General features: G+C 33.9%; 1 protein-coding gene across 1 annotated transcript in view; it reads left to right on the forward strand.

The window, feature by feature from the left end:
• Nucleotides 1-27,088, forward strand: part of ERBB4 (erb-b2 receptor tyrosine kinase 4) — a 1,112,967-nt gene that overhangs the window by 866,621 nt on the left and 219,258 nt on the right. Inside the window, exons 17-19 of the mRNA XM_067740710.1 lie at nucleotides 9,313-9,445; nucleotides 13,665-13,787; nucleotides 18,428-18,526. Coding sequence (XP_067596811.1) covers nucleotides 9,313-9,445; nucleotides 13,665-13,787; nucleotides 18,428-18,526 — 355 coding nt within the window. The remainder of the gene's footprint in view (nucleotides 1-9,312; nucleotides 9,446-13,664; nucleotides 13,788-18,427; nucleotides 18,527-27,088) is intronic.

Below are 27,088 nucleotides of genomic sequence, written 5' to 3' on the forward strand. Positions count from 1 at the left end.
AGACACAGAAATTTGAAGGCATAGTGAAAAGATAACAATATACCTGTATATTGTTCTGCACCTCAAATCCATAGACCCCAAAGAATCAGCGCTTCTCCTTCTGAATATCTTTCTCCTGATTTCTCAAGTCCATGAATGGAGTCATCAGCCTTCCACTCACGCAGGCACGGGAGCCTAGCCCTCTTTGACTCTTCCTTTGTCTGTCTTCACCATCAGGTTTATACACTGAATCATTTCTGCTGTTGGAAATACTTTTCTGCCTCAGCCTCTATGCTTCCCTACTATGTCCCTCACTGCCACCAATAAGCACTATTAAAATAGCTAACCAGTCTTGAAAATATCTTCACTTCATGGCCTATTTATCTAGTATATTAGGAGAGTAATCACTCTTTTTTTTTTTTTTTTGGCCGTACGCTGGCCTCTCACTGTTGTGGCCTCTCCCGTTGCGGAGCCCAGGCTCCGGACGCGCAGGCTCAGCGGCCATGGCTCACGGACGCGCAGGCTCAGCGGCCATGGCTCACGGGCCCAGCCGCTCCGCGGCATGTGGGATCTTCCAGACCAGGGCAGGAACCCGTGTCCCCTGCATCGGCAGGCGGAGTCTCAACCACTGCGCCACTAGGGAAGCCCCGCTAATATACTCTTATAGTCATATGTTAATGGAAGCAAAAAAGATTTTAGAGGAAACCATGCCAAGATTCAAATCTTGACTCTCCACTTAGAATGCTTATGACTTGGGGCAAGTTATATAACCTACCTCAGATTCATCATACATAAATAATCATGTCAGAAGAATTATTTGACATAAGATGTATAAAACACCTGGTAAAAGTCACTTTTGTTTTTTAATCCTGGAAGAAATGTTCAGTGACCCCACATGGATGTCCAAAATCCTGGCATTTTCCCTGCAGCTGCACCTCTTCTCAAAGTCTCCTCCCTTCTCATTTCATCCAACTCCCCATTAACACTTGGAAGTGCCCTCAGAGGGAAATAAGGGTACCAGCAGGGCAAAATAAATAGAAAACATATCATCTGAATGAAAAGGAGTTTTTTTTTTTCCTTTCTTTCAAGAAGGACACTTTCTTACTGCCTTTGTGTAAACATTTCATAAAAAAAAAAAGTTTTTAGTCTAAGGCAAGGATTGGAGTGCCTTAAAAGCATACTGAAAGAAATCAAAGATGCTTTATATATGTATTTGTATGTAAAATAAAAAAACTATTACTTAAAAAATTAGTTTGTGAATCCTCTCAAAATGGGACTGCTTGAATCTGTATTATGTAATTGTACCCAGTAAACATGACACAAATGTGTGGTGTAATGACTTGATAGATAAAGGTAAATGCAATTTGCCATAGTCTATAATACCTGTTAGTAACATAGATATGTGAGATTACAGTGATTAGAATGAATGGAGATTTTGAGGTGAAGAAAATTTTTAACATAGGAGAGCAAAGAATAGTGCCTGTAATGATTTATTCCTCCCCCACTTTACTTCATAGAGAAGTATTTATGTAATATTTTCTGCTCTATTGTGAAACTAATTAATTCCTAGCATGCTGAACAATTTTGGTAAGTCACAACTGAAATTTTCAGATTTTTATCTTCTATTTTTTAATCCTTTGGCATATTGCTTCAGATTACCATCTATGTAATGAATGGGTAATAGAATGGAGTAGTACTTAGTAGATTATATATTTTGTAATTAAATATTTACAATTTTCTGTTTCATTAAACATACTTACATATTCAATCTATAAAGATGATGTTAAAAGTGTTCTACTAATATAAACATTAATGATATTGTGTAATAGGTATAAACCACACACACACACACACACAAGTCTGAGGACTAAAAATTCATCTGAGCTCTTACAAAGATCTGTTAACAGAGAATTTCTTCCTTATCTAATTCCCTTTCAATATTTCATTTGTAGAAATTCATAGGTATTTGTCAATTATACCTCAGTAAAGCAGAAAAAAATTCATAAGTGTAAAATTCATAGGTGGATTATTTGTATCTTCAGGATGGTGTATTTAATCATGAGAATAGTTGCCTCAAAAATCAAATGTACAGGTTTGTATGCTTTCCCTAAAATTGTGACAAACAAACAAAAATCCGTAGATAGGTGTAAATATTACTTATAAATAGAAGGAAGGAATTACCATGAAACTATTAGAAATTTTTCTCAGAGCTAATTCTAGACATAAAACAATCCGAATGATATTTACATATTCATTTAATGGTAATATCTCTTCTGAAATACTTCGTAACACTGTGTTATTGAATAATATGTAACATTTTCATATTGAAAAAATATTGGGGAACAAAGATTTATTTAAACACATGAAGACAAGTCAAGAAATACTTAAATTTAGTTAGGAAAAGGGACAGTATGTTTTGATTCATTTGCTTCAGCACTCAACACTTCTGGTCATAGTTAAGGTATAATAGAGGAATTGTGAATCCTAATCAAAGGAGAGAGACATACTGTAATACTCTAGGTCTCATCAGATAAAACCTGTAACTGTCAACTGATGTCTACCTCAGAGTCTGACCCACATCACTTTCATTTGCTCAAAAAGAAAAGATGTGTCATATTTATAGAGCAGGTGGAATTCTGGGTCAGAATAAGCACAGTTTTCACGAGGGGAAAAAAAAACATGAATGTGGCTCTCCTTGCCCTAGTCAGTAACCCTTAAAATGTCTTCTGGGGAATTTCAATATTTCCTAGTGTTTCAGGTCTCTTGTTTCAAATCTGAGCCGCTTTGGGGAAGACTGAACAGAGTAACAATGCAGTAGGGACTATCACTAGAATGACAGATACCGCTTAATTTTGCTTTTCTTAAAGGAAATCCAGTGTTTTTTTAAGCCCCCCAAATCCTCTTAACTGTTTTCTCACTGAAAAAATAAAATGAAACTCAGTGAAGTATAAGATCACTTATAAACTTCAATAAGAGCATAAGAGATTTAATAGACAAATCACAGTGAACATAACAATTCAGCTAAAATGATAATCTGATGAGAATTACAATATTAAGATATAACTAAATACAAAATCAAAGAGTTTATGAGAACCCCTGAATAAATTTATTTTGTATTCTCTACTATAGGTTTTAGGTATTAAAGAAAAATCTAATGAATTGTATTTATCTACCCTAAAAAAATTCTAATGAATCATCTTTAGAAAGACAACATATATAGCTGAAAAACTGATGGACTTGAGATTACAAGATGTAAAATGTTAGCATTACTATTTATGTTTGACCTTGTCTAAGTATCTTAACTTTTCTGAGTCTATTTCTTTATTTTTAAAACGGAGGTTATAAGCTCAACATTGCATAGTTATTGTGAAAATATGCAGTATATGTAAAAAGAAAATTTTAATTAAAAATATACAAGTATTATTAGAATCAAAAGTCCATAGTCAGTCTATTTAAATTATTTGAACTTAAGTGTAGTATATAAGACCAGATAAATCTCTGGTTTACCTCTATGAAAGGGGATATTTCTATATCAGGATAGAAAGTCTTTGACATTTTCATTTCAATTAGATTATTTCCCATTGAAAATGAAATGAATTTTTTTGTGACACTATATGTGCCATAAAACTCATGAGTACCTAATGGCAGTCAAACCTTGTTTTCCTCTTATTTGGACAGCACTTTTGCTATGTTTAAACTGCTTACTTGCATAATTAATATAATATTGAAAATGTCCCTTTTGCAAAGTTGCATTATTTATCTCAGTTGGCAACTGATTCTAAGAATTTTCTTTCACTAAAGTGTCAAAATGTTTTTGATCAACTACATTTTTCTTATAGCAAGAGCAAATTAGGAAACGTGAATTATATTACTGAGGATACATTTAACCTCTGGTTCATGATATATTCATGCTTTTGTCTGATGGTCAGTGTAACATTTTCAGAGGGAAGATAGGGTACAAGATGATAGCCAATGTTATCTAGTTATATTTTTAAAAGAAAATATAAGATTACAGAGAATCATCACATCTGACTCTAATTTAGGAAACATCCATTTATGTTATATATAGGTTTATTACAGGCAGTAATTAATTTACCTTGCCAGGAAGTGAAACTTGTTAATACTTAGATAGTCCTGTATGAATGTGTATGTATTTGTTTGTTTATTTATACATATATATGTAAAGACTTGTTATCTTAAGGTATCCTAGATTCTCTAACTTGGGCTAAGTGTTTATTTAAGGATAAACATTTGATTTATTGCTCACAGGGCACTTTTGAGAGTGAATTGGGTTCTACTGGTACTTAACAGTGGTGCAAACTGAGACTGTCCTGGCCTACAGGAGGCATATGATTTGCCAGTGCTTAAAGGTATTTGATTTAAGAATACTACTAGGCAGGATCTAGAGGCAAGTGTATCAGATCTCAGGAATCCAAGAAAGATTAGCTGGCTCCTGCTATATTTATTTTTCATTGCCTTACGTGAAGCATGTACTTACGTGTATCTCAGCTGAGTCATCTGATAGAGGCACTGCTCACAACCAGTGGAGGCACAACATAATTGAAGCTCTGACTGGTCTGATGTGAAAACATCTTTCCAGCATGATACAGCACTATAAGGAAAAAGCATGCAGATTTGAAGGTAAACACAAAATAATAATGTTAGAGGCACTATTTTATAATTTTATTTAAACTTTCTTATACAAAAATGTCCGGTTAAAATTATCTGACTAGCCTGCAGCTTTTCTTGTTTGTTTTTACTTCTGTGTAAATTTTTAAAAAATCAGCTTAACCTTTAGTGCCCATAGATAAGCAGTGAAGCAGCCCTAAGTCTGATCCAGCAACTTCTGATGACCCATCTTCAAACTATTTACTTTAGAAGCTTCTAAAAATGGAGGTCTCTGATTTAAAGTCAATCCCGTGAGTTACAAACTATACTGTCAGTGTGTTATAGGGCTGCTGATTGATTCCTTTATCTGTAACCGAAAATTATTCTGTATTTAAGAAATGAAGAAAAATATACCTATATTACAAATTTAAAATCATTTTATTTGGTGAAATTCATATAAAGGAATCCTATAGATTTAGATTTGGTGACTATATTAGTCAAACTACCACTTTTACCATTTACAATTTTAAAGAAAATACCACTGCACATTTTTTGTAGAATAGCCTGCCCTTGACATTAAATGAAAACTGGTATAATGGAATAGTTTTAAAACCATTTGAGTTTTAATCATAAATTATATTGACTTTACTGTATTTTATTTGTGATCTGTTATCTGGAAGGAAACAGATCAATGAAAGAAAATATTTGGATGTTTATAAAATCAGCTTCCATGATTCTCTCACATTTTATATTCTCCAGTGAGGAAAAGCATGGGTCAACAGAGTAATGAATAATAAGAATACATCTTATTATATGAGTAGTATGGTTTGGGAAGACACTACTCTTCTATATATAACTGTTTAAAATAGGTAACTGCATTCAAGGCAGTAGAGTATAATGCATTGTGTTGTCTCTGAACTTCTGAATGAAATTGTGAAAACCAAGTTACATGCTTTTATATAAATTAGTCAAGCTCATTTGTGATTCAGAACCCTTATTATATCAGTTTCTATGAGTAGACAATATCAGTTTCATTATACTATTTCTAAATCACAGAATAAGGTAAAATATCACTTGATAGCATCCTTTTAGAAAAAGCTTACACTTATCACTTGTCATGTCCTATCTTGTATACTTTAGGGGATCCCAGCGATTTTTAATGGACAGGTAAAAGATAGGAAACAAATAATAATCCTGTTACAGATAAGGGATTACAGAGTACTCGAGGTCTCTTGGTTTTGATTTCATTAATAGTGTCACATTTCAGCCTCTTGGAGGCTACTCTGACTAACATATAAGAGGAACACACTCTTTCAGGAATATAGCCTAGTTGGAAATAGTCAGCATGAGACCTAGGAGGGATATACAGTAATTTAAAAAAGCAACTTAAGTAGCTATATCCCTTTTATCCAAAGGATCCTCATAAAGAGTGAAGCATTAACTCTCAGGAAAAAAAAAAAATGCACATCTATCCTACACCTACAAATATCTAGGAATCATCAAAACTGCAGGGGGCGTAGGAAATGTGTAAGTAGTGTAACTTCAGATTAGAGTGGTCTTATAAAACATAATGTTAATTATAAGAAACATAGTGGTAATTAAATGTCTCAGACACATTAACCTATAATGAATAGAAAATATCTGCAGAAGCACTTAGATCATAAAAGTGGACAGGGAATAGCAAAATGAATTCTTAATTGAAAAGATGCAAAGTAAACATTCAAAAAGAAAATAAAGAAAGAAAACAAGGCCATTATTGTAAAACTAAGCTTTTAGACAATGATTTATTTTTTCTGTATTTTTCTTAAGTTTAATTAACTTTTATTTCAAAGGGAAAATAAATATATTGTAGAATATTAGAGAATGCCCAAAAGTAAAAATACAAAAATAAGAACACTAGAGTCACAGTGTCTTATTGTACATTCTTCCAGATCTTTTTACACACATATATGTGTATGTGTATATGAACTTTTTTCTGATTAAATCCTACTGTTTTGTAACTCAGTCTTTTCAATTTCTGGTCCACGTCTTTACATGCCAACACATTTTTATTTCGTCTACTATCTAATCCATATTCTAATTTCTCAAGTTATCTAAAAAATTTCTGTATAGTTGGCTTGTCCATGCTAGAGTCCAGGCCAGGGTTTCATTTCATGTCTGGTTTTGTGAATATTAAGTCTTCTTAATCAAGATCAGTACCTTTTTTCATGATATTCACTCATTAAAGAGAACAAGCAAGTTTTCTTATAGAACATTGTCCCTTTTCAATTTAATTGGTTGCTTCCTTGTGGTTGATGTTCTTTTTCAAGAGTAACTTTCTCTGGAATAAGAAGAGTTTGGCCTCTTAAAATGTCCAAAAAATCATTTATTTATTAGTTTTAGGTGCAGAAACTCTAGTTCTTTATTTCTTCAGGTTGGTTGTACCTTTATCATTCCTGTAGAGTGGTAAAAGAAGAAAGAAGCTAGAGGAATGCAAGTCAACCAAGGAACTGCTGAGGGAAAATATCAAAACTAAAAGCTAACTAGAAAAATCATAGAAATTACTGTCTATTGAGTTTTTGAATGTTTTATTTTCATTGCCATGACTAAACTAAGTAGTAATGATATGATAACTGATATCCATCCAAATTAGATGAAAAAAAATAGAGTCAGGGATCTTGTTTTGTTCTATTGGAAGTGATCATTCTTAAAATGAAAAAAAAAAAAAAAGAATTTTCTTTTAATTTACAGTGACATTGACAAATATTGTCATAAATACATACCATTTATTCTTTTGAAAAATAGATAAGCAGAGGAAGTTTAGAGTTTAGTTCAAATCCACAATTAAAAAAATACTGGGGACTATTCTCAATCATGCATAAATCCTTTGCAATAAAAAGTTGGGCTCAGGAAACAAAAATACAGTTCTTTTTATAGTAGTGGCTTTTCAGGGATGTGTTAGGCAGTTGAGCTGAAAATTATGCCTTGGGTTGAAAACTAAAATATTTTCTGAAATACATATAACTGGCATACCAAAAATGTGATCTTACACACACCAAAACACATCACAATGATGAGTTTGTTTCCGTACTTTAGTTTAATTTTCTCAGCATAGATTTTTAAGTCTTTAGAAAATTCCATTTAGGAAAATCTAGTTGAATTATAGCAACATTTCAGTATGCTGTAGGACTTTGAGCTGTCAGGAAACAACCTTTAGGATGAACTACATTTTAAGGTTTCTTTGCAGTTTTATATGACAATAATATAACAGTTATAATGTTTAAAAGACATGACTTAATTTATAGAAGAAGTTACCCAGATTTTTTCCCAGAGCTCTTTAGAATTTAAAAATTCTATTTAGGATCATCTGCTTTCGTTATTTCCAATCTGTCTTTGAGCAAAAGTTTACCTTTCAAGAACAAGTAATTTTTTTTTTTTTTCTGAAGGAGGGTAGCTGTATAGAGTAGGTTCTTCTATAAATAGGAATATAAAATATAAAACACTTTACTATGGAAAGCATGAGCATTCAGGGAGTTATTTTTTTAGTTTTGATATCTATCATGACTTCATAGTCAACACCTATGTGTTTTACTCTGAACGGCTTGCTATGACATATGAAATTAATATATTTCAGGGCTCTGACTACAGAAAGCTCATAGATACTACTCTACTCTAGAACAAGAAGTTAAGACCATAAACATTACTTTTAAAGCAAGCAAAAATTTATCTTAGAAAACAAAAAGTGATCAGTTTCAAAATTATACATTAGCTAACAATATATTAGAGAAACATTTTAAGAATAAAAATCTCCAATTTCTTCCTAATCCCTTTTTAATACTATTTACATATTTTTTTTAATACTTAGTGTGTAGACATCTTTCATGGGTATATGATGCTTATTCCTGCTTTTAATAATAATGCTTACTCCAGTCATCATAACTCTGAAAACCCATCTGACCCAGTCTTCATCTTTCTCGTACCCTTTGTCCCAGCAAAGTTGCCCTTGCCAGAGTTTGAAATAGTACTTTTGTCAATGCATCTCTCTGTTGATATCTCTATATACCAGAGGTGTGGGGTTCATAGGTCCTCAGACCACTCATTTTTGGTTTAGAACAGTAGCTCTCAACTGGCAGTGATTTTGACAGACGTTTGACAATGTCTGGAGACAGTCATGACTAGAGGATGGAGGTGTTACTGGCTTGTAGTGGATGGAGACCAAGGATGCTGCTAAACATCCTAAAATGCAAAAGACAGTCCCCAGAATGAACAAGTATCCAGCCCCAAATGTCAATAGTGCCACTGTTGAGAAAGCCTGCTTCAGAGAAAACGTTGAAAATAATATTATAAACCACAACAATACTATTTAAATGCATTTCTACTTCTTTATAGATAAAAGTAAAATTAAAATGATTTAAAATTATCCTATATCAAAAATTTGACATACATTCTTCATTTTGTTATCAAATTTTACATTTTTTCATCAAATGGCATGTTGTGGCTGCTCATCCCCAAAGATTAGTTGTCTGTGCATGGTTTATTACTAAAAAACAAAGCAAAACAAAAAACAGGTACAGTTTTTACCATGAGAAAAGTTTTGTGAAAGCTTTAATGCATTTTTAATTTGCATTTCTTCTAATTGACTAGACTTGTGATATGTGGATAATGGCTTGTCCAACTGCTTTTTCCTCTTCCTCTGTCTTTTCTCTCTTCATACTTTTTTCTTTACTTTTCCATTCTGGTTGGCAGGACTCCTCTAATTGCAGCCGGAGTCATTGGCGGGCTTTTCATCATGGTCATCGTGGGTCTAACATTTGCAGTTTATGTTAGAAGGAAGAGCATCAAAAAGAAAAGAGCCTTAAGAAGATTCCTGGAAACAGAGGTGAGGTGTTCATTTCTTCTCTTCAAGTGTTTAGGGATTTTCATTAGGTTTAGAAGGTTTAGATACTTAGTTTTTTAATCCAAGAGAAAATTCTATTCAATTTCCTGCTGAGGGTTTATATTTTATAGTATGGTATACAAAGTTGATGGAAAATCAGAGTATATAATAAGTGTAGTCAAGGCAGCCTCATGGCTTGAAGAGGGCAAATAGCAGGGGTCGAGGAAATTATCATATTGGGCCAGATCTGTTTCTTTTGGAGACAGGGGTCCATTAACAAGCTCTAGGATATACAAGTAGCAGAACTAGACAATATCTGAGTCAGAGAATATCTCAGTAGCAGAACTAGAAAAATGTTAGAAAACAATAGAATTTTTTTGGTTTAAAATAAAGCCAGATTGGCAAGCAATTTATGCTTTAATTAGGGCCATTAAATTCGTAGCCACTGATCTCATTATAGCAGCAGTGAAAAGATGAGCTTCAGGATAAAGCTTAGTTTTGTAATCACATAGGCCTTATCACACTATTTATGAGGTGCATTTAATATTATGCATGTTAGTTATTGTGAATATGTAAATTATCCATAAAATACTATAATTTCTTTTGTATTGCCACACTGAATTCTCTAGCATGCAAGATGATCGTTTTCACCATAAAGGTTATAGAGGAAAAACAATTGCAGAAGACCATGTGTTACCATATCCTTCTCAACTCGAATCCTACCTCTTTCTCCTGATACACGTATCCATGCCTATCTGAACATTTCAGAGCAAATCTGTACTGAGACAGTCTGCCTTCTTTGCATTTGTTTTCTGTCTCACTGTCAGTGTGACATTTTGACTTTTCCTCTTAACACTGAAAGGAATGGGAATATTCATTCATTCATATGTTTCTCACACTGATAATGAATTAAATTTTAGCTCTTTTCCCCCAAAAGTTAAATCTGGATAGAATTATTTGAAAGTTTCAGAAAGCTACTATACAGTTACATATAAGAAGGTATTTCTAATGATTGAAGTTATCTGAAATTAAATGGGCTGTCTTATCAGTAGACACGTTCAAGCATAAAAATGGTAGTTATATACACAGAGTGAACATAGTAATGATTCCAACTTGAACTGGATGTTACAAAAGATCAACTTGATCACTTTCAGCCTTGTACATGTGAACATGAATAACAGTTTGGGCACAGCCCATGTGCTGTGCATATTTTCAGGTTAGCTAGGATGATGGAGACAGGTAGAATTCTCCCTTATGGACAGCTTGGAGCAGTCACTGAAAGAATTCTGAAAAGTGAAGTAAATAAACTAGAGTTGGAAAGGAATTAAAGGTTTGGAATAGCAGTGGATATTTAGGTGATTGAATAAATAGAAGACAAATTCTGTCTCTTAACTATGTGTAGGAAAAGCTCATTGCTATGAAAATAGTTGTTTTGTTTTGTGCTGTTAATATGGTGCTTTCTAATAATGCCCTCCAAATTGGCATTTCATTACTAAATAAACACATACTGATTGGTTTTATAAGCATATTCTATTTTTTATAGAAAGTTATAGCTTAGGACTAAATTAGCTAATTGTTGAATTCTCATCTTTCTCTCAGTAAGAGTAAATAACCGTGATTTCCTACCATCTAAATAGAAGAGGAATTTTTAACAGGTTCAACTTAAATTCTTAAATACTGAAGCTAGAAATCTGCCTCAGATGTGAAAACTTTGTTAAAACATGATATGTTGTTGGAAGATTTTTAAAATTGATACGCTTCACAAAATCATGTTGACCCAGATTGTCTTTTTTTCTGTTGCATGCATAAAAGTAGAAAATCTTTTTTTCAATATACACTTATTGAGGTGCACTATAAGCTTGATACTTTGATAGATGCTGTGATTTAGAAATGTATTAATGAGATATAATCCTATCCCTTGAAGAGTGACAGATTTGGTGCCTATATTATGGCAGGTAATATTCCAGAGTTTTCCACCTACGTATATACCATTTCATCCTTTAACAATCTTCTAAGATAATTATTGGTATACCAATTTCACAGATGTGAAATGAAGGGCCAGGAAAGGCAAATTGCGTTCTAAGCCTGTAAGTGGCAACAATGATATACAAACCCACAAATTTAAACTCAATTGTCTTTCTACCATACTGGGTCATAAAATAAAACTGTGCTCTTTTAATGGTATTATACTCAAATTCCTGGGGAAAAAATGTGTTTGTAGAAATAAATTGAATGATACTTAATAAAATTGCGGGTAGAATTGTAAAGTTTTCAAAATATGAAATTATTGCACAGTATATGCCTATATATAATACATGTATATACATTTTTAAGTCTATCTAGCCTAAACTGCTAAAATCCAGTCCCCAATCTTGCATATGATTTTTGTATGACTTTTGTATATGATTGTAAAGTTTTATAACTTTTAAACTTTTATAAAAGTTTCTTACTGTATACATAGTATGTGTATCAAAATCTATGAAAGAAATTCTGCACAGCAGGATTCAAATGAATGGGATCCTCTGCAGGAGATTTTTTTCAGATTTGTTAAAGAATTGTGTGACTCTTTCTGAGATTTATGGGACTTGAATGCAGTTATATGCATTATTACAAGATAAATTTGAAATTGAAATAAAAGTGTATTAGTTGCCAGACTGTTAAAAAATAGCTTAAGAATATTATAATTCTTATCACCTTTCCCAAATTCTTGCTAACATCCCTAAACTTTACCTACATTCAAGATTCTGTTTAGCTAATTAAGTAGACCATGATGTTCACAGAAGCATGATGATAATAACCAAGCTGAGGACCGCAGTGCAGTTAGCCTTATAAACAGACATTTTGAAATACTGTGGTGGTTTTCAAGACAATGTGAGTAGGAGTAGGCCTTAATTATTTCCTTATGCTGAGGGAGAACAAGCTATTTGTCTGTGTTTAAAGTTTAGTTCTTTTATTTAACTTAAAAATAAATTTTAAAAAAGCTCTTGTTTCTCTGACTTGCCTTTTTCCTCAAGCATAGATAAAACTCTAAAATTTTAACATACAGTATAAACTTTTTGGCACCCAGAGTCTCTCTTCTGTCTACATTTTTGTATTCACATAGTCAAGAAATTGGCACACATTTACATGCCTTTCTCCTGCTTACCCATCCTCTCTGGAAATGGCATCTAAACTATGACATCTAAAATTATCAGCCTAATTTTACCCCTTTTGGCTACCCAGCCCACTTTAGGAACTGGTATTTCCCACTCTAATCTCACCCTTCAGACCTGTCCTTCTCCCTGATACTGTGTGCAAACTGTTCTTCCTGGTGGCAGTGTCCTCCCCCATGTCCATCCATTTTTATTATCTCAAGACCAATTTTAAAGTGTTCCTCCTTTTAGGAGCCACAAAAAGCAAACCTCACTCCCCAGTGGTTATTTTATTCCTCTGCATTTCATAGAATTCATTTATGATCTAGAATCAATTCATAGCATTTTAGAATTTTTAACCTAGAAGGTGCTCTTAGGGCCTTGCTACTTAAAATGTGTTCAAGGACCATCATCATAAAGAGGAATCTCCTGGAGTTCTGTAAAAATGCAGATTTCAGCCTCAAATCCATATCTACTGAACCAGAATCTGCATTTTAACAAAAAACTCTGGTAATTCATATGTACATGAAAGATTTAGAAACACTGTCTTGGTGTAGTGACATTGTGCTAACTTGTTTTCTTCTCTTCTGACATGTCTGTCCTGACTTCCCTGCTAGGTATTAAATGATAAGAAGGTAGTTTTTTAATTTTTAAAAATTGTATTTATTTAATTTTTATGTATCGAATTTCCTGAAATGAAAAAAAACTTTGATAGAGTACACTGGCATAAGTAAAATCTCTAAGTCTTAGATGAAGTTTTCCAAAAGGAAGGAGCATGAAAAAGTAGAATTAAGAGCCCCTAATTAGTCTCTAAATTTCTATAAAAAGTGGGAAAAAAATCCCCTAGACTAGTATGCCTCAAGGTAGGTATACATTTGTTACTTGTGTTCACCCAGGTGAATAGCATGAGAAGAGAAAGGGTAGGGTCAGAAGGAATTGTGAGTGATCCATTTGACAAACATATTGTTTGTCAAGGAAAAGTGGTCTTGTGTGTGTTTTCTATGTGTGAGAAAGTGAACCAGAGAGAAAAAGAGAGGAACACTGATTGTTGGATCGAAAGTTGTGTAACCTGTACTCTTTTTGCTTTGTAGTTGGTAGAACCCTTAACACCCAGTGGTACGGCGCCTAATCAAGCTCAACTACGTATTTTGAAAGAAACTGAGCTCAAAAGAGTAAAAGTACTTGGTTCAGGTGCTTTTGGAACTGTTTATAAAGTAAGTAGAAAATAACACATACCATCAGTTATTTTGTTTTGTTTCAGACTTGTTTTAAATAATAGCCAAAGTTATTGTTCTAGCCAACCTAACTTCCTCTTTAATATTCAGAGAGGAGAAATCTTTATAGTATTGAGAAGTTGCTGAACAAATGAATTCATTAATTTTTATTGACTAAACTGGGTTGGATACAGTTATGAGAAAGCAGGAAACAAGGATGCAAAGCCAAAATATTGTTCATTCTCTGAATGCCTTCTGACCTCCTTTTGATATCATCTCCCTTTGGCAAATTTGTTCTTTTCCAAAATACCCAGATCCAACCCATTTATCTTTACCCCTACACAGGAGGAGATCCCCGAGAGACCTGGGCAATGTGCTTTTCTTTCTTTTCTCTAAGTTCAGGTTAGCTAGAAGGAGAGGGTGACAACATGGGTTTTTAATAAGAGAGATATTTCTGGAAAGCGAGAGCTTGAATGATAGCATTTGCATGTTTACTTATTTAACTTAATTACAAAACCAATTCAAAGGCCAGGCCCAAGGTTAATTGTGGTGAAATTTATTTTTAATGGTAAACAACAAGAATAAGAAGCTCTGTTGGGATAGTACTAAATCCTTCTTGTAATGTCCATTACTTCAATTCCCAAAATTTGCTTTAACAAGTTTCTCAAAGCTATATGCAAGCCTACATTTTTACAAATATGTTGGCTAAAATATGTAAGATCTTAAGAACTTTACATCTTAAAATGTTATTTTCTTATATTTAAGACAGATTTATTTAATGGAAATTATTAACAATTGGAATATAAACCTTAATTTTCTCTCTTGAATTTTCCAAAAATAATGTAATCTCTTTAAAATAAAACTTTTATTCTATGGTGAAAATGCAAAAGTTTCTTAATCTTTTGTTCTGCATATTTTGTTCAATTAAATTCAGAATTATTAGCTGATGTTTTTTGACCCACCTCCTAGACTAATGAGAATAAAAACAAAAATAAATGGGACCTCATTAAACTTAAAAGCTTTTGCACAGCAAAAGAAACCATAAACAAGATGAAAAAGGCAACCCTCAGAATGAGAGAAAATATTTGCAGATGAATCAACGGACAAAGGATTAATCTCCAAAATATACAAACATCTCATGCAGCTCAATAACAAAAAAGCAAACAACCCAATCCAAAAATGGGCAGAAAACCTAAATAGACATTTCTCCAAAGAAGACATACAAATGTCCAACTAACACATGAAAAAATGCTCAACATCACTAATTATTAGAGAAATGCAAATCAAAACTACAATGTGATATCACCTCACACAGGTCAGAATGGCCATCATCCAAAAATCTACAAACAACAAATGGTGGAGAGGGTGTGGAGAAAAGGGAACCCTCTTGCACTGTTGGTGGGAATGTAAATTGATACAGCCACTGTGGAGAACAGTGTGGAGGTTCCTTTAAAAACTAAAAATAGAACTATCATGTGACCCAGCAATCCCACTACTGGGCATATACACAGAGAAAACTATAATTCAAAAAGACACATGCACCCCAATGTTCATTGCAGCACTATTTACAGTAGCCAGGACATGGAAATAACCTAAATGTCCGTCAACAGAGAAATGGATAAGGAAGATGTGGTACATATACAATGGAGAATTACTCAGCCATAAGAAGGAATGAAATTGGGTCATTTGTAGAGACGTAGATGGACCTAGAGACTGTCATACAGAATGAAGTAAGTCAAAAAGAGAAAAACATATTGTATATTAATGCATATTTATGGAATCTAAAAATATTGGTGTAGACAATCTTATTTACAAAGCAGAGAAAGAGACACAGACAAGACACAGATGTAGAGAATAAACGTATGAATACCAAGGGGGAAAGGAGAGTGGGATGTACTGGGAGATTGGAATTGACATATGTACACTATTGATATTATGTGTAAAATAGATAACTAATGAGAACCTACTGTATAGCACAGGGAACACTACTCAGTGCTCTGTGGTGACCTAAATAGGAAGAAAGTCCAAAAAAGAGAGGATATGTGTATATGTCTAGCTGATTAACTTTGCTGTATGGTAGAAACTAACACAACATTGTAAAGCAACTATACTCCAATAAAAATTAAAAAAAAATATATTAGCTGAGTACCTAATTTGAATATAAACTATTCTAGGCTGACTTGATACCTTCCAGTCTTCAAATCCTTTTTATGTTTAAAGAGACACAATGTATCCTATCTGTTTCCCTATTTATATTGTGCTAGGAAAAAAATGGACTTCCATTTTAAAAGTAACTCAATCTTGGCATGTACCTTGCATATAGTCATGGTTGTAGTTTTAAAGATGGTACGGTCTGGAAATTGAATTTTATTTTAAATCATGAATACCATATAACTCAAGACTAAATATTATCTAGTGACCTCAGAAGGTAAAATATTAATAATATTTTATTATTATTTAATAATAAAGCTTTATTAATATTTTTAACAACACTTATTTGCCCACTGTCCAAGAGTGTTGCACATGTATTGAAATTACCTCTCTTAAAAGCTTACTGAAAGTTCCATAAGTATGTTTAAATTTATGCCTACAGTGTATATTGTTGACCCTAAGTTTTAATTAATATATTAGTTCTTACAAGGACATACTGTCTTAAACTTTAAAGAATTATTCTTGACCACAGAAATTCAAGTTGGCTTAGCCAATTACTTGGTTAATGCTTCCTTCTGGTTGAAGATACACTGTGTTTAAACATAAAAGATTTGAACCAATATCATGGTATCAGGATAGTTGAACTGTGGTCTGATGGAGCCTGGAAAATAATGACTATACTAATTTAAAAAGCAGTGCAAATTAATTCACACTGAATGTATATTCTTATTTCAAAAGTATACTTTAGGAATATTTTAATATTGATGCTATATCTTTATAAGGTAACCCCCTCTGTTGTTACTTTTTTAAATAACGGTAAGCCTGTTCTCCACCCTAGTACCATCAAAAAGAAAATGAGTCTTGGGCTTTTTTTTCCTCATTTTTATGGTAATAATTTACAAAAAAAAATATACTGCAGAGAACTTGGCTTATTATTTTGCATTTGACATATAGCTTTCCCTATTCACTCTAAGAACATAACCCTTAAATTCACCTTCTAAAGGTTAAAGTCTTTTTTTCTTTATTATTTTGACTTTTTAATAATTCTTGTGTTTAGGTCTTCTATTATTTCCACTTTGGATAACACAAATACATATGTCTTAGCATAGAAGTACTAAGTGAAAAACTTTTAAAAATATTTTCTTTATAACTACAACCAGCTGATATTAAGAAAAACAGGAAGTGGAGGTGTTCTGCTCAGGAATAGTAGACTATTTTTTTTCTTCCTTTCATTTTAATGTTAAAACTGTCCTTAGAAGACATTTTTGATGTCAAGGCTAATAAATTAAAATTTGAGATTTTTTTTTACATGTAACCTCATATCTGCTTCTGTGTTCCTTTGGGACGATACACTTAAAAAAAAATATTCTTGTATATTCTATGCATCCCTGTATTACCACTATCATTATCCTCATTCAGATGATTGAATTGTTTACTCAGAAATGCTGTTATTTAGCTAAAGTTGTACTTTACCCAAACCCTGCCAACTTTATACTTTCCCACAATGCACAGGTCCTGTTTGAATATAATTATGTCTCTAGAGGAAGAGAGAACTTTCAGTGATTAATATAAATATTTTATATTACTTCAGAAGTAATAAAAATCCTTGAATATTAAATAATATAGACAAATTAATATGTGCTCAATACTCCCTAGTACTTGCCTTTGAAAACTATTAATTCTTTTTTTTTTTTTTTTTTTTGCTGTACGTGGGCCTCTCACTGTTGTGGCCTCTCCCGTTGCGGAGCACAGGCTCCGGACACGCAGGCTCAGCGGCCATGGCTCACGGGCCCAGCCGCTCCGCGGTATGTGGGATCTTCCCGGACCGGGACACGAACCCGTGTCCCCTGCATCGGCAGGCGGACTCTCAACCACTGCGCCCCCAGGGAAGCCCTGAAAACTAATTCTTAAACAATCAACCTTAGAAAATTAATTCTTAAATCAATCTGAATTTTGATACATAAGAATATGCTTTTTTATTTCATTTTATTTTTAGTTGCAGAATAATTAGATAATATTAAAGCTGAAAAGAACCTCCAACATTAATTACCCCAGTCTTCTAAACTACAGATAAGACAATTGAAGTTCAAAAATCAAAACAGCTTTCTCAAAGTTGTGAGAAGTTGATGATATCATCCAAGTCAAATATTATTATTATTTCAACGTTTTTTCTTTTTCTTCTTCTTTTTTTTTTTTTTTACTATTCAAAGCCTTTTTCATTTACACAAATTGAACTTGATAATAGCGTAAACACCTTGAAAGCAGAATACACATATGATCCACCTTCAGGTAATGAAAGCAGAAAACCAAGTTGCTGAGTAATTTGTAACATAGGTGCTTGAAAAACATTTGTTGATTGAATGACAAAATATGGAACTTCTAAATTATTTTTTAAGGTATTAATAGGTCAAGTGTTTAATCAAATTTTGTTTCTGGTCTAAATGTTGTATGTCTTAATATAGATTTAATGTGATTTTTTTCTTCCCAAGGGTATTTGGGTCCCTGAAGGAGAAACAGTGAAGATTCCTGTGGCTATTAAGATTCTTAATGAAACAACTGGTCCCAAAGCCAATGTGGAGTTTATGGATGTAAGTACAGACAGCAGGCAATCACGTTTTTATCCATTATTAATAGACTGCTTTTAGAATTCAAAAAAAAAAAAAGACTCCAACTTCAAAGTGTCTTCTCTGGAAATGGTATAATCTTATAATTAAAGGCTTGAGCAAGGGTCAGCAAACTTTTGCTTAAAAGACCAGAGAATAAATATTCAGGCTTTTCCTGCAATGGGGTTTTTGTGACAACTACTCAACTCTCTCCTTTTAGTAGATAAGCAGCCATAGACAATTAAAAAAAAAACAAAAAAACACAGGAATGGGCGAATGGGTATGAATGTGTTCCAGTAAAACTTTATTTACACAAGCAAGCTAAAAGCCAGATTTGGCTTGCTGACCAAATCCTGCCCTCAACGGCCATGTGCTTAACACTATGCCAGACTGCACTTGAGAGTAGTGACAATGATTTGGAAAATCAGACTGCTTTATTTTATTGTTGTTATGATATATTACTTGAAAACATCAATCAAGATTAGTTTTGATAGTGAGTTAGTTGCTGTTAAATTTAAATTAGGAACCCACTAACTCAGATAATTACACATTGAAACTTGTTTTTTTCAATTCATATTCATAAGACAAGACCTTATAGGTAAAATGCTCCAAGTATAGAATAATAAGAGTCTGAAGAATGAAAGTACTTTATAAGGTCAACCAGAACTTTAAGATTTCCCCTAGCAATAATTGTAGATTGAGCTGCTCAGCAAATTTCAGAAGGTACAACAGATGAAACTATGTATGTAGCATGCTGTTATTTTTTCACATTCAACACAAGATATCTTGCCAGAGGTGCTGTCAAAGACCCATATGTATTCTTTCTCTATCTTTTAGCATAATGTCTTCAGTAATAAGAATGATTTTGATTTTCAAATGACCTTCATATAAAAGAATATGCACTTTGATTTTTAAAAAGACAAATTGCTATGTTTTTCTATCCTTTTCTCTTGTGCGCTCTTTTGTAAGTTTTATAGGAGCTCAGTTATAGGCGCTGGATAATTTATTTGGGTCTAATGCTATACTCATCTTATATAGGGCTACTTTTAGTTGAACAACTTATTGGTTGTTATACAATAGGGCTGATAATTTAAGTGGGACCAACCTGTTGCTCTGATTGGTTGGTGCAGATGCCGAAAGCTCTGTCTCTGTGTACCAGTGCCGAATCGAACCTCGGAGACAGAGTTTGGGTGAAGAATAGCTTTATTGCTGTGCCTGGCAGAGGGACACAGAGCAGGCTCTTGCCCTCAAAACTGTGTGTCCCAACCCCGAGGGTTTAGTGAGTTTAGTGAGGAGTTCTATAGCAGTGGTTCAAGGGTGGAATTGCTGATAAGATTAGGGTGTGTGCAGGGCCTCCTTTCCTTTAATCTGGCCTCAGTTGGTGTCTTGAAGAGCTTTTCTGGTTCCTTTAATCTGGAATGAAGAATGCTAACAATTTCCATTTGTTGGGGGTTTTCTTTCTGTAAAGAGCACAAAGATATTGTTATTTGTATCCCGGGACCCTATTGTTTCTTGCCTGCTCCTTCCTTGTCTCTGAATCCCCTCCCTTCCCTGATTAACAACTGTTTGAACCTGCCCTTTGGAACTCAGGGAAGGTCACTGAGGCTGAACAGAAAGGCTCCAGATCCCAGGAGCCCACAGTGTCCCCCTTGGTTTCAGTGCTGTGTCTTAACAGTTGCTAAATATTTTAAATATGATTCTTGCTGCATATCTATCAACACCTATCTAACAGACATTGAGTCCAATAACTAAATAATGTTCCTTCTGCCGGTCTCTAAAATTTCTGACGCTCTCTACAGCCGGTTCAAATATTAAAATGTAAAACAAGCTTTTTTCAGTGATGTCACGATCAATTTGATCTTGATCATAAGTATAAATTTGTGAAGGGAACTTTCAAAGAAGTAAAAATGATAAAGAAAAAAGACAATGAGTAGAAACAGTGTAGTTAATATGTAAAACTGATAGTAAAAGATCTTGCCCAGTCCAGACAGCAGCCAAAGCTGAAATTCACAAGAATGCTAATAATCTCTGCTGGAGGCTTGGACAGCCATTTTTGTCATATTTCCATGGAAACACACTGGCAAAAAGGGGTTAAGAGGCTACAAAATAATCACCTAGGAAAGAAGCTTTGAAAACCTCATCATGATTTTGAATGACTATTTGAAAGCTCCTAACCCCGTCCATTTTTTCTTTTCCCTCATCTGAAGTCTATTCCCATGGAAACAGGAGTGGGGATGGCAGCTTGAAGTTACAGATTTCTGCTGAAATTTAGATGAGGCTCTGATTGAGCCATGAAAGGCATCATTTTCCTAGATGGTTGATGGATCTGGTGACCAACAGACTCTAAAGAGTCTGATCTTCTTAAAAATGAAAAAAAAAAAATTAGGGAAAATACTTTGACTGCACCTTTCCTACCTGGTGAATAACTGCTAGAAGATTAACAGATTGATGAACTGCTATTGGCAGAGTTTCAAAAAATATCAAGCAGAAACACTTGTTACTATTTTCTCAACTTTTAAAACATTAGGATAGCTTCACAACAATTAAAATACTGCTGAACTGGAAAAATTAATGATGAATTCAGTATTTTAAGTAGTCTGGTATAACTTTAATACAAACATATACCTACTTTTCATACCTACATTTTAACCTCATCTATTATGTGTGAAGATCATTATAAGTGCTTAAATAACATATCAAACCACAAAAGGTCTATGTTAGCAAAATTATTTGCAATTTGGACCTAAGAATTGAGTTGAAATTGCAAATATTCTCAGGGTTATTAAGTTAAAAGTCATGTTTGACATATGTCTTAGTTTGGGCTCTTCCAGAAGCAGAAGCTGACCCTGAGACAAGGATTTGAGTGAAAGTATTGATAGTTTCTTTTGGAGGTGAGGGACTCATCAGTAAGGGAATATGGAAATGAGACAGGAGAATCAGTAAAGTCATCTGCCTTCATGAGTGACTGGAGCTTCTTTCCATTGGAGAGACTCTGGCAGCCAGTGTAGGACGTACACCTCCGAGTTACTCTCCTTAAAATGTAAGGGAGATGATGAAAGGACTCCAGCTGTCAGTCATTGGTTGAAAGCAACTGGGAGAGAAAGACATTTATTCTCCTGCATATGCTACCTGCAGAGTGTGGCAAAACAGGCTTCAGTAGCAAGAGAAAGCCATTAGGCAAAGAAAGGCAGGAGGAAATCAACTAAGGTACAGCACTATGGTAGAGTGTTCCAAGGATAACTTTCAAACTAAAATAACTGCAACCATGCCACATGTCTCCTTTGCAGACTGGTTATGTGTGTATTAGTATTAATATGCATGTGTGTGCCTGTGTTTCATATCATTGTATAGGAGGAAAATACAGCTTCCAGAGACAATGGAAACTGCATACTTTTATTAAGCATTAGACCTTTTTGCTGCCCTCCTCCCTGCAACTTTACTCTTAGGGTAGAATATTCCAGATTTAATAACTACTACTACTAGGTTTATCAGATATAGCTGTGACTCACTTGTTACAATAATGACAAACATGCAACAATTTAATACTCAAAACTCACTACATCTGCTACTTCTATTGATATCCAAGGGCAAAGGAGAGGACTTTTATATTTCCTTAGAATTTTTACCATAGGCAAAAATAAATAAGGAGCAATTTGTGTTCTATTAAATGCTACACTAAAAGCAAGAGAAGGAGGATTTGGTCACAAGGCTGTTACTCAGCTCACCTAAGTATGTCTAATGGATTCATAATGATGATAATAACACACTGCTAGTGAGTGGCCAGTACATTCTTCATTCACATAAAGGAAGATCACATTGAACATTAAGAAAATGACTCTAAAGGTCCACCTTCTTAAGAAGAATGCCTACATTTATGCACTCTCCTAGTTCTTGCTTCAAATAGCACCATTTCATTGGGAAAACACGGGTGTTTTTTGTCTCTTTTCTTTGTTTTTAAATTCATCAAATGATGCACAACAGATACCTAAAAAAATGATGCTATTGAGCAAGATGCCTGGAATTGGGGACCCTGGTCTGGTCAAATCAGACAGCCTCTTGAGTTTATCTGAGCTTCCACTACTCTGTTTTTTGTTTGTTTGTTTGTTTCCCCTGATATTTAAGCCCACTACCATTTGACATTATTTTATTTGCCTAGGAAGTGCATATATCTTTAAATTTATGCACTTAATTTATGTTTTCTTAGAAAGAACTAATCTAGGATAATTTATGTTTTCTTAGAAAGAACTAATCTAGGCTAAAAGAAATGCCATAATTATCCTAAGTTCCAGTGACTGATCAATAATACTTCAGGTTAGAGATAACTTGAATCTTCTTGGCTTCAGTTTCAGCTGTGCCACCAAATCAACCACATAGTTCATGAAAAGGTGCTGCAAGGAAAGGTGTTTCAGATCAGCCAACCTTATTGTGTAAATGGTAATTTTCTTATTAAAAGAAAAATAACTAGTTTCCTTCTTCCTATACAATAGGAACTTTTATCTTACACAATAGTCGTTTTATTGTTTTCTGAAGATGTGTCCATTGTTTCTGTTACTCTTCTCTGTATTGTGTTTATGATACTCAGTGTCTTAGTGAGAGCTGTTTCAACTCTTGTTGCTGCCATATTAGTGGGGTGAGACAGACAATTTTTTGGTAAGATTTACATTTTCTCCTAGATTATAGCAGATTTACAAAACGATTGGAAAAGATATTTTGTTCTATAACATTATTTTCACATTACAATATTTTCATACATATGGCTTCACATAGTTAACAATAACTCTTAGCTAGATCCTGTATTATACTAATAGTGGATTTTTTAAAATGCATATAATTTAATTATATTATATCTTTAGGCCTAATAGATTTTGCTAATTTGCATATATGAATACAATTCATTCATTTCAGAGGTGAAAAACATAAAATTCCTTTTTATTAAAAGCCCACTACTTAGATGTCACAGGATTCTATACTGCTTGCATGATTTTTTTTTTTTTTGCGGTACGCGGGCCTCTCACTGTTGTGGCCTCTCCCGTTGTGGAGTACAGGCTCCGGACGCACAGGCTCAGCGGCCATGGCTCAGGGGCCCAGCTGCTCCACAGCATGTGGGATCTTCCCGGACCGGGACACGAACCCGTGTCCCCTGCATCGGCAGGCGGACTCTCAACCACTGCACCACCAGGGAAGCCCTGCTTGCATGATTTTGAAAAATTGGTTAACCAATCCTTTTTCCGTTAAGAAAAATTATTGCTAAAGTAATTAAGAAAAGTTTTGGATAGTTGTTTTGCTTTTTAAAATAAAGCAATAACTTCAGAAAGAGATTCCAAACTCCTTAGAAACAGAATTTAGTCTTCCAAAACTCTACTAAAAAGAAAAGAAAAAAAGTACCAGTAACTAGAGTAAATCACTTCTGTTATAGTTATTTCATTGGCCCTGGTTCATGTCCTGTTAGTTGTAGAGAACTCGTTCTGAAATGGTATCACATCTGAAATCACTCAATCAGACACCTAATTCTCCAACTATATTCTCCTTTCCCTCCAGTTCTTTTCCTATAGTAACTACTTGAGAAACATTTAACCCTTTTTGATGTCTCCCATTCATTGACTCTTCGCTGTTTCTCACTGTCCCTCAGCTGCCACCTGTCCTCGCATCCCTTCATAACAATCTTGAATTTGTGGACCATCTTATAATCACATTATTTTTTTAAATTTTTTATTGGAGTATAGTTGATTTACAATGTTGTGTTAGCTTCAGGTGTACAGCAAAGTGAATCATTTATACATATACATATATCCAGTCTTTTTTTTCTTTTCTTTTAGATTCTTTTCCCATATAGGCCATTACAGAGCATTGAGTAATGTTCCCTGTGCTACACAGCAGGTTCTTATTAGTTATCTATTTTATAAATAGTAGTGTATATATGTCAGTCCCAATCTCCCAATTTATCCCCCCGACCTTATCCCATAATCACATTCTTAAAAATCTTCAACTTTCTTGCTTCTCAGAATCATGCCGGCAAACAATCCTAGAAATACTAAAATTTCCCAGTGCTACGTTCTAGACCTCTTTTTAATATACATGTTTTGTAGAACATCTCACTAGATTCTCAAATTTCATCTCTAAGTCTATTTTATGAATCTGACCTCATCTCCATCCTTGATATCACCACACTGAAATCTCAGGGGAATCTCAAGTTTAACACACTCAGAATGTACCTTTTCATCTTCTTTTCTTAATCTCTTCTGCACTTAATCTTACCCATTTAAAGAATGTGTGTATTTATTTACTTTATTGTACCCATCAGAAATTTGGGATTCATCCTTAAATGTCACAACCCCTCAAACTACCCATTACAAATTCAAGAGAAAATGCTTTGATTCTATGCCAAAAACACATTTAGAGAGCATCATCTTCTTTTTATATCCCATTGCCACCCCCTTAATCCAAGCCATCAACTTCTCCAGCTTGAATTATAAAAAGAGCTTCCAGTTTGATCTCCCTGTTTTCTAATACAGTGTTTTCACTAAAGCAAAATAAAACCTTCCAGTGTTTTCACGAAAGCAAAATAAAATATTAGACCCTTGGCTTCCAGGGCTCCTAACTCTTCTCCCAGTCTTCTTTCTCTTCACTGACTTTCTTTCCACTCCTCTTACAAGCCAAGCAAACCAGTCAGTGCTTTTCCCCAGTTTCCTTCTCGTGGTTACACCTAATGAACTTTTGGTTATCATTATTTTCTCAGCTTAAGTAGACTTCCTCAAAGATACCTTTCCTGACCCCTTAATCTAAATTATAACCTACTAATAACATTCAGAAAAAAATTATGCATTTATTGTGATTATTATAGATTTATTTGTCCTAGTAATCATTGTAGAATCCCACTCTCCATCACTAGACTACAGGATCTTTGATGACAGGGACTGTCTGTTGACCCCACGTCTCGTCTGCATCTCTAATGGCAAGCGCAATACAAGCATCTGGTTAGAAAGCAATAAGTACGTGGTTAATTGACTGAATGATTTTTCTATTTTTAAAGGTTGTTAATATTCCTCCCTGAAGCCTCTCTACTCCAGACTAATTGACTTAATATTTCCCTCCAACAGTCCTGTGTCTATTTACTTTAAATCATACTTAAATTATACTTTAATTTTCCTTACATATTTATATTGTTCATCTCTGATTTATTTCTACAAAATAAGTTTATTAAATGTTTTGAAACCAGAGCATCAACATGTCGCTGGGGAATAGTCCTTTATATTGACTCTGAAGTAGGTCTCAGTGTACCCTCTGAAAGCCCTTTGAGAAAGAAAACCCCTTATAGACTTTCTATGTGTGCAAGAGGCCAGTAACCACCCCTAATGGGGATCTTCTGAACGCTTCCCTGTGAATGTTTCCATTATATATGGGAGGCACATTGTCTACTGTACCAATATTTAAATTCAGTGAATGGAAATCAGTAGTCTGTTAAAGGCTTTGCTTTCCGTACTGTAGGCGTTTTCCAGCTCTCTAAACTCCACAATTTGGGGCGTTTCATACATGATTAGAGGATGTACTGCTGTGCCACCATACAGCTGGGAGAGAATGACGCTGATCACGTGCAGTTTCTGACTCCAATCCAAGCGGTATTTGCTAATTATGATGGTTTAGGAAGAATCCCCACTCGTTTTGACTGCATCAGTAGGAAGAGCTGTTTACAATATGAAGATTGCTCATAAAATTCAGGTAGAAAGCTTTTGCCCACAGGGCAAACATAGACCAGGAAATAGAACTTGCAGAAAATCAGCAAATTTGAAATATATCAAACCTTGACATAGATGATTTTGTTAATGCTTAATTCTCTGTTTGTAGATTCACAGATATAAAATATTGTTTCCGTAAGAGGAAAGGACCATCTGAATAAAATCCTGGTTTATATTATGTGGCATAAAGTGATTTTATTTATTCATACAGCAGTGATTTTGTTCAGGAAATGAAGGCTTAATATGCTGTGATATTTGCAATAGCATACACACACATATATGTGTATCTGCATAGTGGAGTAAATAAATATAAATGTTAACTTATATATTAATATTATATATTATTATATATTATAGATATATATTACAATTATATTAATATAATATAAATATTATTATAAATTTTATATATTTATATATATTCACTCCACTGTGGTATATGGATAAATGGTAAATATACTCCATCATATTTTTTCAATGTGCTTTTGTAAATTTATTACAACACTGGGTAATCATCTATGAATGACCACATGCTTGGTATTGCTAAAATGGTTATACAGAAATTACTACTCACAAGGATATCTTGAACTCTTTTATGATCGTTTTCTCACCATGATCAAAAGAATTCCTCATTCTACCTCCCACCACTGCTGTATTAGTCACGTGTTTGTGTCACAGGTTTGTCTGCAAAGCATAGACTATCAGAAACTAAACAGATTGACAGTATGTCTGGTTGCACCCAAAGAATTTGTAATAGAAACTCTGTTGGCCTTACCTCCATCATCATCCTAGTTAATGGTTATTGTTAATGGTC

This window comes from Pseudorca crassidens, chromosome 6 (genome assembly GCF_039906515.1).
Source record: "Pseudorca crassidens isolate mPseCra1 chromosome 6, mPseCra1.hap1, whole genome shotgun sequence".
Classification (NCBI taxonomy): Eukaryota; Metazoa; Chordata; class Mammalia; order Artiodactyla; family Delphinidae; genus Pseudorca; species Pseudorca crassidens.